General features: G+C 35.2%; 2 protein-coding genes and 1 long non-coding RNA gene across 3 annotated transcripts in view; 2 read left to right on the top strand and 1 right to left on the bottom strand.

The window, feature by feature from the left end:
* LOC134269766 (inactive rhomboid protein 1-like) overlaps positions 1–15,527 on the top strand; it is a 228,453-nt gene that overhangs the window by 89,505 nt on the left and 123,421 nt on the right. The window lies entirely within an intron of this gene.
* Positions 4,537–6,415, top strand: LOC134269728 (uncharacterized). Its single transcript, XR_009992630.1, has 2 exons — positions 4,537–4,619; positions 5,585–6,415. It is a non-coding gene; the product is annotated as an uncharacterized LOC134269728 (long non-coding RNA).
* Positions 10,260–11,217, bottom strand: LOC134269727 (uncharacterized). The gene is made up of 2 exons (XM_062751931.1): positions 10,696–11,217; positions 10,260–10,609 (listed from the first exon to the last, which is right to left on the bottom strand). The coding sequence occupies exons 1-2, from the start codon at positions 11,180–11,182 to the stop codon at positions 10,269–10,271; spliced, it is 828 nt and encodes a 275-aa protein (XP_062607915.1). The 5' UTR covers positions 11,183–11,217; the 3' UTR covers positions 10,260–10,268.

Genomic DNA, 15,527 nt, shown 5'->3' with positions numbered 1-15,527 from the left:
ACCAGAGGATATTTTATATTGTACATCAGTAGGGAGACCAGAGGTCACCTTATATTGTACATCCTTAGGGTGGCAGAGCTTTCAGGTCAGTTTCAACGTTCTTCACTAGATGGACCAGAGGTAACCTAATATTGTACATCAGTAGGTTAACCAAAGATCACTATATATTTTATTTCATTATGGAGACTAAAAGTCATCTTTATATTGTACAACAGAAAGGGGACCAGTGGTCACCTAATACTGTACAAGACCAGACGTCAGATTATATTGTACATCATAAGGGGAAACAACACAAGGGGGGCCAGAGGTCACCTTGTTTGTAAATAAATAGGGAAACCAGTGGTCCCCATTGTTGTACATTTTAAAGGAAACCAGACATAAGATAAAATTTATATGAATGCAGGGATAAGACATCAACGATTCTAGACCCGTCTTAACCAAGAGACATCTCAAAAGAAAATAAGGGCGGACCAGAGGTTGCAGATAAAATGCATATTAAGGGGATACTAGAGGTTCTCTTATAAGAACACGACAAGAGGCCTATGGGTCTTATAGGTCATCTGAACATCATGTAAAAACTTTAAAACAATTGAATTTGGTTCGCGCTTTGAACCAGAGGCCATGAAATTCGCAATTTTGAAAAAAAAGCACCATTGATCATCGTAACTATATACTTAGCATGCTTTGTTTGGCTACTTAATACCTATATAGAGCGTAGGGGAACAAAACAGTGCTTTTATATTTATAAAATATTTATGCAAAATATTAGATGTCTTCTTGTCTCCCTGTTGACTTACATCTGGTCTTCTTATTGATATAAATATAAAGTTTCTTCCGGTTTCTTCTTTGTCGTTCCCCTGAATGTCCTGAATTCTATGACATACGATACAGATATCATATGGCATTAAGCTTGACTTTCTCTCATTACTGAATCTTTAATGAATTTATAACAGTTTATGTGACCACATTTCATCACATTGTTTCATCGCAAGAAGCTGGAAAACAAGGGTATTCAAGACACTGCATAAAAAATGAATGCAATGGAAAAGAATCAGTAAACTAGAGTGAAATTAAACCGTCCATTAAAGCTGCTGTAAAACTTGTTAAGAATCCCAAAGAAATACTCACTGAAATATGTAAAATTTACAGCAATCAATGTCTTTTTCGTAGACAATTGAGCAGATGGATGTCAATGATAAAAAATTATAATGGGCATCAAAAATGGATACCGTACTTGCAAACAAAAAAAAATTAAACAACTAATGTACTGTTTGCCAGCCCCGTGTTTATCCGGGTTAGAATAGGTCCTCAGTACCCCCTTCCTTGTCGTAAAAGGCGACTAAATGGGGCAGTCCTTCAATTCGGATGAGACCGTATAAACCGAGGCCCGTGTCACAGCAGGTGTGGCACGATAAAGATCCCTCCCTGCTCAAAGGCCGTAAGAGCCGAATCATAGGCCTAAATTTGCAGCCCTTCACCGGCAATGGTGAAAAAGTCTCCATATCAGTGAAATATTCAGGAGAGGGACGTTAAGCAGTACACAATCAAAAAATCAACTGTTTGCCAAATTTCAACAAATAATAATTGATGGTGTATGCTTGACTATATGACACATAGCAAATTTGATAGACACCATTTCGGGAGTAGTTCACACTGTTTTAAAGAAACGTTTGACAGTAAAAAAAAAAAAGAAGCTTAGTACTCAAAAGTCACCCTATGTTTTAAAAAATGAGTGAAAACGACTGCGTGTAAGAATATCTAAACAATTATTAAAAATATCAGTAATTGTAGTTAATTGTTTGAATTTCAAACAGATAATGAAAGTTGAATCTATTGCTTAAAATCCTCAAGACAAAATTTACAATAAGATGTACTTGACAAAAACAGCAAAGGTCTGAGAAGAGCAAAGAATGGCAGGAACACAAAGACAGATTTATATGTAATTTTCTTAAATATTAGTGGTCTTGTTGTTCAAATTCTTATTCGGGGAGGCAGTTTAATTTCTGGAAGAATCTAGAAAGCATTTTTTTTTTGCCAAATTTCAAAAAGTTAATGAGAATCAGGAATCCACTACATTAGATTTTTTCATGACAGCGTCCAAACCCGCACGCCCCGAGGAGTAAAGGAGTCTTGGGGATAAACAGAAAGTTAATGTTCTTTCACATTAACAATATTCGCCAGATCTTTTCGCCTTTTGGCTTGTTTCCAAGTTTCCAAACTTGAAAAAAAAACAACGCCTTTCAAAAGGAAGAAACAAGTCCAGGAAATCAAAGGATCTGCCATAATCCAGTATACAAAGGGTCATACCCAAAAATGATTTCTAAAACAATCAACAGTTGGATAACAAATGTTACGGACATGTGTTTAAATTAAAAGATAATATTAGGTTAAATGTTTATAACTAAATTTTTGAAAAAGGGTCTTTTGTTTCTTTTCGAGCACCGAGGACATTATTTATTGAACAGTCCTCGTATAAGGTGACATCTAGTCCCCCTACTGATGTACAATATAAGGTGACCTCTGGTCCCCCTACTGATGTACAATATAAGGTGTCATCTGGTCCACTTCTGATTTACAATATAATGTGACCTCTGGTTGTCTTATTGATGTACAATATAAGGTGACCACTGGTCCCCCAACTGATGTACAATATAAGATAACATCTTGTCCCCCAAATGATGTACAATATAAAGTGACTCCTGGTCCCCCTAATGATGTACAATATAAGGTGACCTCTGGTCCCCCTACTGATGTCCAATATAAGGGGACCTGATGTACAATATAAGGTGACCTCTGGTCCCCCTAATGATGTACAATATAAGGTGACTACTATAAGGGGACCTTATTGATGTTCTGGTCCCCTACTGATGTATAATATAAGGTTACCTCTGGTCCCCCTACTGATGTACAATATAAGGTAACATCTGATCCCCCTACTGATGTACAATATAAGGTGTCCTCTGGTCCCCCTACTGATGAACAATATAAGGGGACCTCTGGTCTCCTTATTGATGTATAATATAAGGTTACCTCTGGTCCCCCTACTGATGTACAATATAAGGTAACCTCTGATCCCCCTACAATATAAGGTGACCCTACTGATGTACAATATAAGGTGACCTCTGGTCCCCCTACTGATGTACAATATAAGGTGTCCTCTGGTCCCCCTACTGATGAACAATGTAAGTGGACCTCTGGTCTCCTTATTTTGATGTACAATATAAGGTGACCTCTGGTCCCCCTACTGATGTCCCCTACTGAAGTACAATATAACCTGCCCACTGGTCCCCCTCTAGATCTCACGTGTCATATTAGGTGTCCTCTGGTCCCCCTACTGATGTACAATATAGGGGACCTCTGGTCTCCTTATTGATGTTCAATATAAGGTGACCTCTGGTCCCCCTAATGATTCACAATATAAGGTAACCTCAGCTCCCCCTTATGATGTGCAATAAAAGGTTACCTTTGCCCCCTATTAAATTAAAATGCAAGGTGACCTATGATCCCTCTAATGATGTACAATATAAGGTGACTACTGATTCCCCTACTGATGTATAATATAAGGTGACCTCTGGTTCCCTACTGAAGTACAATATAAGGTGACATCTGGTCCCCCTACTGATGTACAATATAAGGTGTCCTCTGGTCCTCTGGTCCCCCTACTGATGAACAATATAAGGGGACCTCTGGTCCCCCTACTGATGTACAATATAAGGTGACCTCTGGTCCCCCATACTGATGTACAATATAAGAAGACCTCTGGTCCCCATACTGAAGTACAATATAAGGTGACCTCTGGTCCCTCATACTGATGTACAATATAAGGTGTCCTCTGGTCCCCCTACTGATGAACAATATAAGGTGACCTCTGGTCTCCTTATTGATGTACAATATAAGGTGACCTCTGCCCCCCCACTACTGAAGTACAATATAAGGTGACCTCTGGTCCCCCTACAGATGTACTATATAAGGTGACCTCTGGTCTCCCTACTGATGTACAATATAAAGGGACCTCTGGTCTCCTTATTGATGTTCAATATAATGTGACCTCTGTTCCCCCAAATGATTCACAATATAAGGTATCCTCAGCTACCTCTTATGATGTGCAATAAAAGGTTACCTTTGCCCCCCCCCCTATTAATTTAAAATTTAAGGTGACCTATGATCCCTCTAATGATGTACAATATAAGGTGACTACTGGTCTCCCTACTGATGTATAAGATAAGGTGACCTCTGGTCCTCATAATTACTTTCACTTTGCTGCAAATATATATTTATTAGAAAGAAGATCTGTAAAAAGTTATGAATATGATTATTTTTGAGTAAGACAAAGAAAACTGTCATATAAAATTCAATGAATATATAAGGTGACCTGAGGTCTCCGTATTGATATCGATGAATTTACTTTTGTGCCTTTAATGTCTGAAGAGTTCCTAAAATGTTTTATTACTACGCAAAATGACGAACTATTTGCGGGGGACCTGAGGTCCTAGTTGAGCGTACGTTTTATCCTTTTATGTTAAGATTTTATAATGGCGCCGTAACGGATGGAGAGCAGCAAAAAATGAAACATGGACACAATAACGCATGTTACATGTCTAACAACATGTTCCAGACAGGTAATTGTGGATACCTAACTTTACATTTAAATAATTGGAAAAAAAAAACCTTCAATTTCATGAGTAAAAACTCCGTAACTGTTTACTTTCCTTTTAACAACGTTTCGATGTTTTGAGCGAAAGCAATTAATTTACAATGCTACTACTGAGAATAAAATTAAGGTATTCTGTATTTATATTTATTTACCGCGTCTATTAAAATATGCCAAATCTTTATTTCCCTTGCAGTATGGCTATGAATTGCATTTTGGTTGCCCCCCAGAAAATAACTACTAATAGATAAATGAACTGTGCACATGAGTGTTGATTATTACAATTGATAACGATCTTCACAAACACTAGTGCGAGAGAAAAAAAAACAATCATTTCCTGATCTACTTTCACTTTAAGATGTAGACAAATTCTGGTATTGAATATTTAATATAGATAATGTCCAGTGGAAGTGTATTAAGATTTATCTCTTTTTTCAATCGGGATGACAAGGATAAAAAAAAGACTTTTTTTCCAAAAACGTCTTTTTTAAATCCGCTTTTTGACAAATTACTAGTAAATGCTTTATTAATCATATACATCTTATCATTTCTTAAGTTCGATGGTCGATGCAATGACCTTGTCAGCAAATACTGACTGATGTTTTTCATATTAATTGTTAAGTCACAAACTGAATTGACGACAGATTTTTCCGTTATTTCCCAATCATGATAAGAATCACATGGTAGGTGTGACCGGTCGGCAGGGGATGCTCACTCCTCTATGGCACCTGATCCCACCTCCGATGTTTTGGAGGTCTGTCTTTGCTCAACTCCTATTTCGTATTTGTATGGACTTTTTAACATCAATACTGTTTGTTATCTCAATATATTTCATCAAAAGATAAAAGAGAGGGTTTTTTTTTGTTTTGTTTCTTGGAAAATGCATTCTAAAACCGTGTATCACTGTCATATAGTGTTAAGTTTTTATTGCAGGTAATTAGAAGATATTAAAGAGAACCATGACCAGATTTCTCAAGGAAGAAATACACCTTTTCATTCTGACCCATGGAGAAGAGGAAGAGGTTTCTAACTGGGTCTGCGAACTTGTAACAGAGTTAAAGAATAAAAACATTCATTGCGTGAAAGAAGAGGATTACGCAATTGTTGGAGAAAATGTGTACTGTTCCTTAGAAAGATCAATAAACTCTTCATTCAAGAAATGTAATGGTCGTCATATCCCAAGAATTTCTTAGTAAAGCAGGCTTAGTTGAAAGATTAAACCTTACTTTTAAACAAACAATTGAGAGAAAAATTCCATTAATACCAGTCCTTAGTATTAACATACCAGACACTCCATATATACTGTCTGCTACAGTATGCATGTATGTGGACTTCTCTAAAACCTTATTGGAGGAAGATGTTCAAAAGATAGAAAGATCACTCAAAAGAACAGCAGAGAAAGAATCGACCGAAGAAGAGATGAATCAGATTCTTGCATCTCTTGACAAAGCGATAGAACAAGCGCCAGTGCATGTGTTATCAGCTGTAAAAAGTACACCGAGATTTAAAAAGCTTTGTCAATTTTTTAGTGGCTCAAAGGAACGAAATTGTCCAATTTTTAAAGAAAAAGAAAATATTTTTTCCGTTAAGATAAGACGAGCTTTGTCGGATACATCAAGTATGCATCGACTCAAAGAAGTATATTCGAGACTTGGTTCACAGAACAAACTAAAGAGTTCTAGGCCCCGCAGAAGCCAGTCGTTTGGACACAGAGTTGATTTTTCTAAGAAAACTGTGATCATGAATTTGGGATCTGTATGACGACAGGGACACTGTGTTAGAAATATTCAATCCTATTTAGTATAGACAAGAACATGAACAACTGAATTCAGGTGCTTACAAATATCCTTGATAAATCGGGAAATGGTGCTAGAATATAACAGCTGTTCATTCATGGATATACGAGGGTTGTCCCATAAAATCGTTGACAAAACGTTTTTCTCGAAAAGTAATGGGCGCACTAAGCTGAAAATTTCAGTAAATGTTTATTTATCATATTTATGTGCATGATAATTCTTTTGATAAAATATAGGCAAAAATAAAGATTTTATTATGCTTGAATGTGCACGGGATATTGTCCTACGGCGCACGGACAAAAAACCAAGGTTTTATTAAAGAATACACTAGTTTGAATTCAAAATAAAAGTTTTAAATACATAAGATTTGAATTAAATTTATCCTAATTCAATTCCACAATCAATTTTGTAGTCTTCGTAAAAATTTTAAGGCATTTGGTTAATTTTTGGCAGTTTCTCGAGCATTCGAAATGGGAAAGTGATAAACACAACACACGAAAAATGGAGACGTTTTATGACGTTACGGCGCACCGGAGAGCAGTTCCGTTTTAATTCGATGTTGTAATGACACCTTTAGAGACTTGAAATGACCATAGAAGAAAAAAGATTATAAAATTATCACCATATCTTAAGTATACAAATGAAATAGGAGTTTTCTTAGCGAAGTCTTATTTGATCGAGTCCCTGGGGAGTACAAAACATACGGACAAACTCCTAAAAGCACGCTGTCACAGTAGACCGCCGATATGAGATTTTCTATTAGTTGAATGATGGTGAGAATATTGTCCCTAACTTACAAATAAATCTTCAGAAGATCGCATGAGGGTGCCAAATGGTTCTTCGATTGTTTATGGAGACTAAAGAATGTGTATCAATGAAATTCCTAAATTTAAGTCGGACTCATCCAACTTCATTTTCAGCAAAGATAAAACATGACACTGTTTTAGACACTTTGACGTTATACTCCATGCGCCGTAAGGTGATACAATACATGGCATAAAATCACATAATTTGTTTATTTATGCATATATTTATCTGAAATTTGCTGTGTATATTACTAAAATATGTTCTAAATAATAGTGAAAATTTCAGAACGCAGTGATGTTTATTTTTTACACTAGACAACTTGTCCACGATTTTACGGGACAACCCTCGTACATTGTCAATAAAATACTTTTCATAAAATTATTAATGTGGTTTTTATTTCTTTCTTCTTATATTTTAATCATTTTAACAGTGAAAATTATTTTAAATCAAAAATGTTTTCAGACCTTTGAAAGACGCAACAATGTGCAAGGGTTGGTTCAAACGTAAAGTCGTAAAAACCGTTAATTCTTTAATATCATCGACAAAATGTCATACACATAAAAACCTTTGTCTGTTTTGAATATAATGCCTTAAAATATGATTGTTTATTTTGATTATTTTCAAATTGTTTTCTAAAAAGAAGTGCATCGTAAGGATATTCCTAACACGTCACCATAAAAATGTTACTCGTCTTCTAGATGATTTTACATGTCGATACTCATTTCAGATCATCTTAACGTACGTCTATTGAGGGGACATTGACGCAGTTTCAGGTAAAAATTTTCAAATTTGTTTTCCATTTTTTAGAAATATTTAACTTAGGTCTTTCTAATGATCATCAAAAATTTGTGATTCAGTTGTCGAGATACACAAGAAAGATTTAAAGCTCCAAAACCTTTGTTACGTAAACAGGGTCCGTGTCTTGTTTTTGTTTACATAGGTTAATATACTAAAACATGTTTGTTCAAAGCAGATTTCAATAAAGAAATCAATTCTAAATACGATTAGACTGCTTCTATTGATTTGGTGAATTTCATTTTGTTATAAATATGATATTCTTTATATGTCAACAAAAACAAGACACGAGCCTTATTTACATTATGAAGAACTTTAAGTTCTGTATCTCGTTTGTTAATCAACAAATTATGTTCAAATTTTTGCTGATCATTAGATGATGCTTTAGTCTGGAATTGTAAACATTAAAATTGGTTTGAAAAATTCAGTTGGAACTGTGTTTATGTCCCTTTAAGCCTTCCATGAACTGCAGTTTTTTCCCTATTCTTTTACAATCCTAGTTGCCATCTTACACATAATGTTATTTCTACTGTTACGATATTCATTACACTGTGAAATCACCCGGGCGGTGTTGCATCAGATACAGAGTAAATGATTGACTTAAACCATAGACTTTTGATACCTGTTACTATGGCCCACTCCTTGACGTTAGAAACTTTACTATATATTGAATTACTCGTAGTATATTTAATAGAAACTCGAAGTATTGTGAGCAATGAGCTCAATAAATGCATGATACCCCCGCCTCCCATATGGTTATAATGGCAAAGTCCGTGTTTTGCTGTGGTCGGGAAACTCAAAATATGTGTTGGATCAAAAAGTAAAATAGGAGGTGCACAATGGCAATATGTAATAAAGATTCTGTGAAAGTTTCCTTAAATTTCACTCGGCGGTATAAGAGAAGTTGCGGATAAGAGATGGGTACCCCAAAGCGTAGCAGACAGAGGTAGAGACGGACGCACGTACAGACAGACAGACGGACATACCGATTATTGTATACCCTCCCGCTTTTCAAGCGGGGATATAATAATTATAGAATAATACGTCACATGAATGCCTTAGTGAAGGAAAGTCAAAAGAAGAGCGGTAAATTAAGAAGAAGGTTGTGGAAGACTGTCACTCACTCTGGCTTCTTCAGGATGATTTTAATGCAACAGTCAATTTTTTTTAAAAAAGGAAAAAGTATGCAAAAATTGGTAGACCTCTTGTCGTCAGTAAAGATTTTCTAATGAAGATGACATTACGCTTGAATAAACCTGCAAACAATAATAAAACATGAGACATACATCTATATAACATGTTATTTACTTATTTATAAATTTAATCAATGTATTTAAAAATTTTGAAGTAGTATTATATACATGCACCATATGCCATACATTGCAAAATGTTCAAAACGCAGTCACTGTTCATTGTAGTTTTTAAGGACATACGCAACGTACCTTACCTACTGATAGATTTCCAAGATATTCCAAATTTAAACTTATAATATAATTTCATGTTCATAGACAAAACATCAGCATGCCTTACCAGAGGTTTTGAAAAGATATCGAATTTTGAAAATTTTTGCATTATTCAAATAAAAATGTACAAAAATTATAAAACATAAATTTCAAATTTTTTTCTTCGAAAATTGTTTTAGAAGAGGTGTACAAATCCATTTATAGACATTAAAAATACTGCACACAGGTCCTTCATTTAGTGGAACTCTTCAACTCCAGGGGAGAACCCAAAAAAGTTCAAACTACGTTGCCTATGACCTTAAAAAGTAAAATTCCATAAATCTAAGCTTACTAAATTATTTACTGGGACATTAGATTCAGTTTATTGCTTCATATTGTCATATCAATAAATGAACATGACGGGATATAACGCCTTCCTTGGACAGTTTCACTCAGAAATGGTAAACATGTTTTAAGGTGCAGCGTACTATAACGTGGCGTAACGAAATAACCAATTTCAGTAATTTTTTTTAAAAAGTAACTCTATCCTTTCTCTAAATGTTCTCTATATACTTATGCAGTTAAATGAATCTACAGTGTAATTTCAGGAGTACGTAGTATTTCGAGGCAAACTAATTAGATTGAAAAACCAAGTGAACAAGCAAAAGAGAAAAATTATATATACATGTATACATAAACAAACATAAGTAAATCTTCATGGAGTAAGAAAAATAAATATGATAAAAATCAGTGTACATGTTATATATTAAACCTGTATTACTTGTCGCTTCCTTTGTGGTCATTAAAATGATCACAATCCAAATCTTCTTTATTTTTGAAAACCTTCTTGACGATCTCGGCCTGTTTCTGCAGACCAATACTACTCATGGCCTTTGTAAGCTGTTCCAGCCTCGCCTCTGGTTTCAGGTAAGATTTCACTCGCCTCGCCCAAAACTTAATAAAGAAAAACTGAAGTTCCTCGTCATTTTCTTTGTACTCTTTCTTTAATCTGTTGATATCCTCCGATCTAATGCAGAGATGGATTCCAAATGGAACCAACTTATTCACAGGAATCTGATTGGCAATCGCAAGCAAATTCTTTTCATTGTCAAACCAATCTGTTGAAAAAAATATCAAAATCATCAGTAATACCTATAATTCGTTTAAAGATAAGAAAAGAATTTAAATTGGATACATAATGTACCTCGTACGCACTGCGCAGCCGTGTTTAACCCATTGTTGACCTGTAAGCGAACTTTCCTTGGACTTCTCGGCGTTTTGGATGGTCCAGGATCAGTGTGGGCTGTCCTTGATGTGTTTGGTCGATTATAAATGGCAATGTCAGTGTAATACTTCTTCAGGGCTGATGCACTTTTCACCCAAGGATCGAAGTGAACGCTGTGAAGAAGCTGCTTCTTTTGGTTGTCTGCGGAGAAGTTGATAACAGCGTAAGGAACAGAACCCATTCGGACATTCTTTTGGAGAGGAAAATAGATATGGTTGTCTTCTGCTACAGGAATGAAAGTCAATAAATAAAATGACTTGGGAATTTCACGAACGAACTGGACTGATCCATTGACATCAATTCGAATCCTTTGACCTTCTCTCACAAATATATCTTTTGAATGACTACAGTCAATTTCTTCTAAATCGTGGTCTTTGATTCTTTTCTCCGCAACAGTTCTCGCCATTTCACGTTTGGCACATTCGCACCATAAAGATAACATATCTTCTTTCCGTCTTTTAATAAAGATGAGCAAGGTACATGTATGGATCATTCCGTAGACAAGGTAAGGTTCCAACGGGGACATTTTGGCATTCCTTCTGACGAGTGCACAGGATACACTTTAAAGACAGCAAAAAGCAAAAGGTAAGTAATTTTTCGATTAAGAATGTTAATTAAATTTTGCAATTTATTCTTTCTGTAAAATGTGTTTCATCATTATGATCATATATTTTATAACTAGGAAGAATACCCGCTGAAATGGTCAACGTCTACTAAAAAAGTTCCATTCTTCCTCTTAATATTTTTTCCAGTTGCTCTCTTGGCAATGCCATTTTCCCAGTAGAAGAAAGCAAGCTCGAAGTCAGGGTCCTCAGGATCAACAGATGTGACATTATCCATGGTAAACTGAACTTCCATCTGCTTCTGAAATCTGTCCACGGTGTGGTCAACAAGTATACATTTGGACATTGCTAAAATATCGTAGATTTCTGGGTGTGCATCTAAACGCCTTTTCATATCTCTTTTTGCTACAGGTATCAACTGTAAAAAAGAAAAGATTGTTGAAAGAAGGACGTCACCACTCAATAAAAGTTTTATAAAAACAGATTCTTTGCAATCAATCTAGTCATATATCCTAATTATACCCCCCCCCCCCAAAACTTCGGGGTGGATACTAGTAAATAGGAATCACCTTGTCCGTCTGTCTAGCTGTCCGTCTGTCTGTGCAAACGTGTCCGGTCCATATCTTTCTTACGGATAAACTTGGTAGGTTCTAATTTCACACAAAGATTGCACATGACCTATAGATGTGTCATGACCTTGACCCAAGGTCATTTGGGGAAGTTCAAGGTCACTGGAAGAAAAATATCATAATTCATGTCTGGTCCATATCTTTCTTATGGATAAACTTGGTAGGTTCTAATTTCACACAAAGATTGCTTATAACCTAAGGGTATGTCATGACCTTGACCCAAGGTCATCTGGGGAAGTTCAAGGTCACGGGAAGAACAAATTCATAATTCGTGTCCGGTCCATATCTTTCTTATGGATAAACTTGGTAGGTTCTCATTTCACACAAATATTCCTCCTTACCTAAGGATGTGTCATGACCTTGGGTCAAGGTCATTTAGGGAAGTTCAAGGTCACGGGAAGAACAAATTTCATAATTCATATCTGGTCCATATCTTTCTTATGGATAAACTTGGTAGGTTCTCATTTCACACAAAGATTGCTTATAACCTAAGGGTGTGTCAAGACCTTGACCCAAGGTCATTTGAGGAAGTTCAAGGTCAATGGAAGAAAAATTTTATAATTTGTGTCTGGTCCATGTCTTTCTTTATTATGGAAAAACTGGAATCTACTACTTCACACAAACATTGCTTATGACCTGAGGTTGTGTCATGACTTTGTGTCATTTATGCAAGTTCAAGGTCACTGACAGAAAAAGTTCATAATTCGTGTCTGGTCCGTATGTTTAGTCTATTTTTTTTTATTAGGCTGCGCCTTCGTTTCATTTATAAAAAAATATAATGAGCAATTACATTTGCACTAAAAATGTTGTAGCATTTCTCTCTTCTCTTAGATCCATAAAATATTCATGATTTAGCACTTCTGAAAAACCCAGCGGGGGTATTTTGTCCCGTTTGGACAGTTCTAGTTAATTTTTGATATTTAAGATCGACAAATGGACTTGCCTGTACTTTTATGTCTTCGTTTTTATTTACTGTTCCTGCTGGAAAGTCAATGTAGAGGCTGGCGTCATCTTCTGGGACAAACCTGTAGCCCTCAGGAGTTAGGGTGCATCTCTCAATCTTAGGTGAAGCAATGATACAAACAGAGTATACACTGCAGCAGTTGAAAGCGACATACCCAGCCTGTGGTATAGAAGAGAGAGCCAAAAGTGGAAACCCTAGTGAAATAGAAAACATACTAATATATGAGATATAGTTAAAGATTTGTATTGACTATATTACCTCATCATATTTTACATCGATTGAAATCCACTTTTTCTTTGTCTTTATCTTGGCGCAGAGATTGTAAGAGGACTCTCGATTGTAATTATTCAAAGAAACTTTAAACGTGATATCATCCAAATAGGATTGAGGAACATTGAAGACGTCATAATCCTTCCAGATCGTGTCTTCGCTCTCCATGTCCACATCCTGAAGCTTCATCAACACATCAGTGGGCACTAGAGAGTAGATGTCGGACTCAAACCTGTCTACGAAGTCCAGATCTATTTGATGTAGCATGGCAGATCTTTGTGATGTAGTCCAAGGAACGGCCTGAAATAGCTGGAGCTTACCAGCAAGACTTGATGGAAGCGTTAAACTGATGTCGTCACAAAGGTGCTTCGTTACAAAAATGTCTCTGTATAAAAGATATTCTTAAATGTTTAAACACAGTTAAGTATCATTCTCATAATTAATCAATGGTCGCTAGATAATGTTACTTACACAACAACGGGTGAACTTATATTCTGATCTTTTTCTTCTGCTATATTAGTCTGCGGTGTCATATTGTCTTCTGGTTCTTTCTTGGAATTATCCTCCATTTCTCTGACACTGATTATATCATCGTTTTTGGTTATTCCTGGACCATCATTGTCAGGTAGGCCACCCTCCTCTCCGTGTACCTCCATCTCCTCCAGAACTGAGTCCCAGTCCTGAAACTTGGCGTGCACATCCTCATCCTCCGGTATCCTTAAAGATCAATATAGTTAATTACGGAGAATAAATAAAACAAGGGACTTGATCATCAATCCTGTTTCTTTTACATCAACACTTTAGAATTCTGCTGATTTTAATATCTTCATATTATCTTCTGTTCAAAACATGCTCTTCAGAACATTTTAGAATAATTCAAAACATTGTTTCTTCTAACTATAACATTTTAAATCCCATTTCAAAAAGTTATACATGTAGTCATATCTCGACGAGATTTTTTTAAGTTAAAAAAACTAATCTTAAAGAAATACATGTATGTCATTATAACATAAAAAAAAAATCGTGCCCTTTAAAAAAATTTTCAATGCAGTTGCTAAAATACATTACTAAGATATTTTAAAAACAAACAAAATCGCATTATTTAAACTTTATTTTAAAAAATGTTTTCAAAACAATTTGGAAATGTTTTAAAAACGTTAAATATTTTTGTACCTGCTGGAAGGCTATGTTCAGAATGAATTCTTTGGAAAGTTTTTCACAGAAAATAATTATACAATGTCAATGTACCAGAAAATGGAGGGCTGTATACACTGTAACTGTAGATATACTTATGGCACGCCAATTCACAAAAATGAGCTAAACATAGTTTAACAGTCGATAAACCTAGATTATCGGATGTAAACTATAGTTTACGGACTGTAAACTACAGTTAACAATTAATCTATATTTTAATCTATATTAATCTATATTTTACATCTGTTAAACCATAGTTAACGCGATAATCTATGTTTTAGAACCGTAAACTATACTTAACACTGAAAACACTCATTTGCGATTGCAAGACATAGATTATCTGATAAATACAGTTTCACGATTTGTAAACTATGGTTTACGACTCTTAAGTATAGTTAACGATCTGATCAATATAATTTCACGATTTGTGGAATTATGATTAAGGAGTCTTAACGATAGTTCACGATTGTAAATTATAGTTTACAGACGTGAATCTATGTTTATCAACAAAATCCATTGTTAAAGTTTTATTACAGACAAATAAACTTAGATAAGCATTCGTAAACTATAGTTAACGACCGTTAAATATAGTTTTACAGATGAAAACTATAGTTAATGAATTGTTAACTACGGTTCACGGTTTGTAAACTAAAGTTTACAGTCGATAAACCTAGTTTATCAACTGCAAAACTATGTTTAGCTCATTTGTGGATTTTGCGTGCCATATATACTAATACACATACGGGTCGGCGGTCTCCCCCTCTGTTTCTCCTCCCGTATCCCCCTCCAGATCCTGTCTGAAGTTTTCATTTATCTCTAGTTTAGAGCCTTCTGTACTACAATAAATAAAATGACATGAAGTAACCAAAAATTCACAGACGCAACTTCTAGAGGAACTATTCAACATAATTTTAATTCTTTTGTTTTTAAACTTACCTATCTAATCTCTCTAGATATCCATTTGTTTTGGGGACGTTTTTAATTATTCTTCCTGCCATTTTGCTTCAAACAACTAGCATGATTTACTTGTGACAAAAATAGTGCATGAAATAATCTCATAGGTTTTTTTGCAGTGTCTTGTAGCATTTGACGAAATATTAAACAGTCATTTTTAATGGGCTGCGCATTTAA

The sequence above is a fragment of the Saccostrea cucullata genome, unplaced genomic scaffold (genome assembly GCF_032062105.1).
Source record: "Saccostrea cucullata isolate Sc308-1 unplaced genomic scaffold, CSIRO_AGI_Scuc_v1 ctg382, whole genome shotgun sequence".
Lineage (NCBI taxonomy): Eukaryota > Metazoa > Mollusca > Bivalvia > Ostreida > Ostreidae > Saccostrea > Saccostrea cuccullata.
This window is presented reverse-complemented; position numbering and strand designations above follow the sequence as displayed.

Coding starts and splice junctions, on each gene's coding strand:
- LOC134269727 (XM_062751931.1), bottom strand. CDS start 11,182: ATGGCGAGAACTGTTGCGGAGAAAAGAATCAAAGACCACGATTTAGAA. Junction 10,610..10,695: donor GGCTGCGCAGTGCGTACGAG/GTACATTATGTA, acceptor TTTTTTCAACAG/ATTGGTTTGACAATGAAAAG.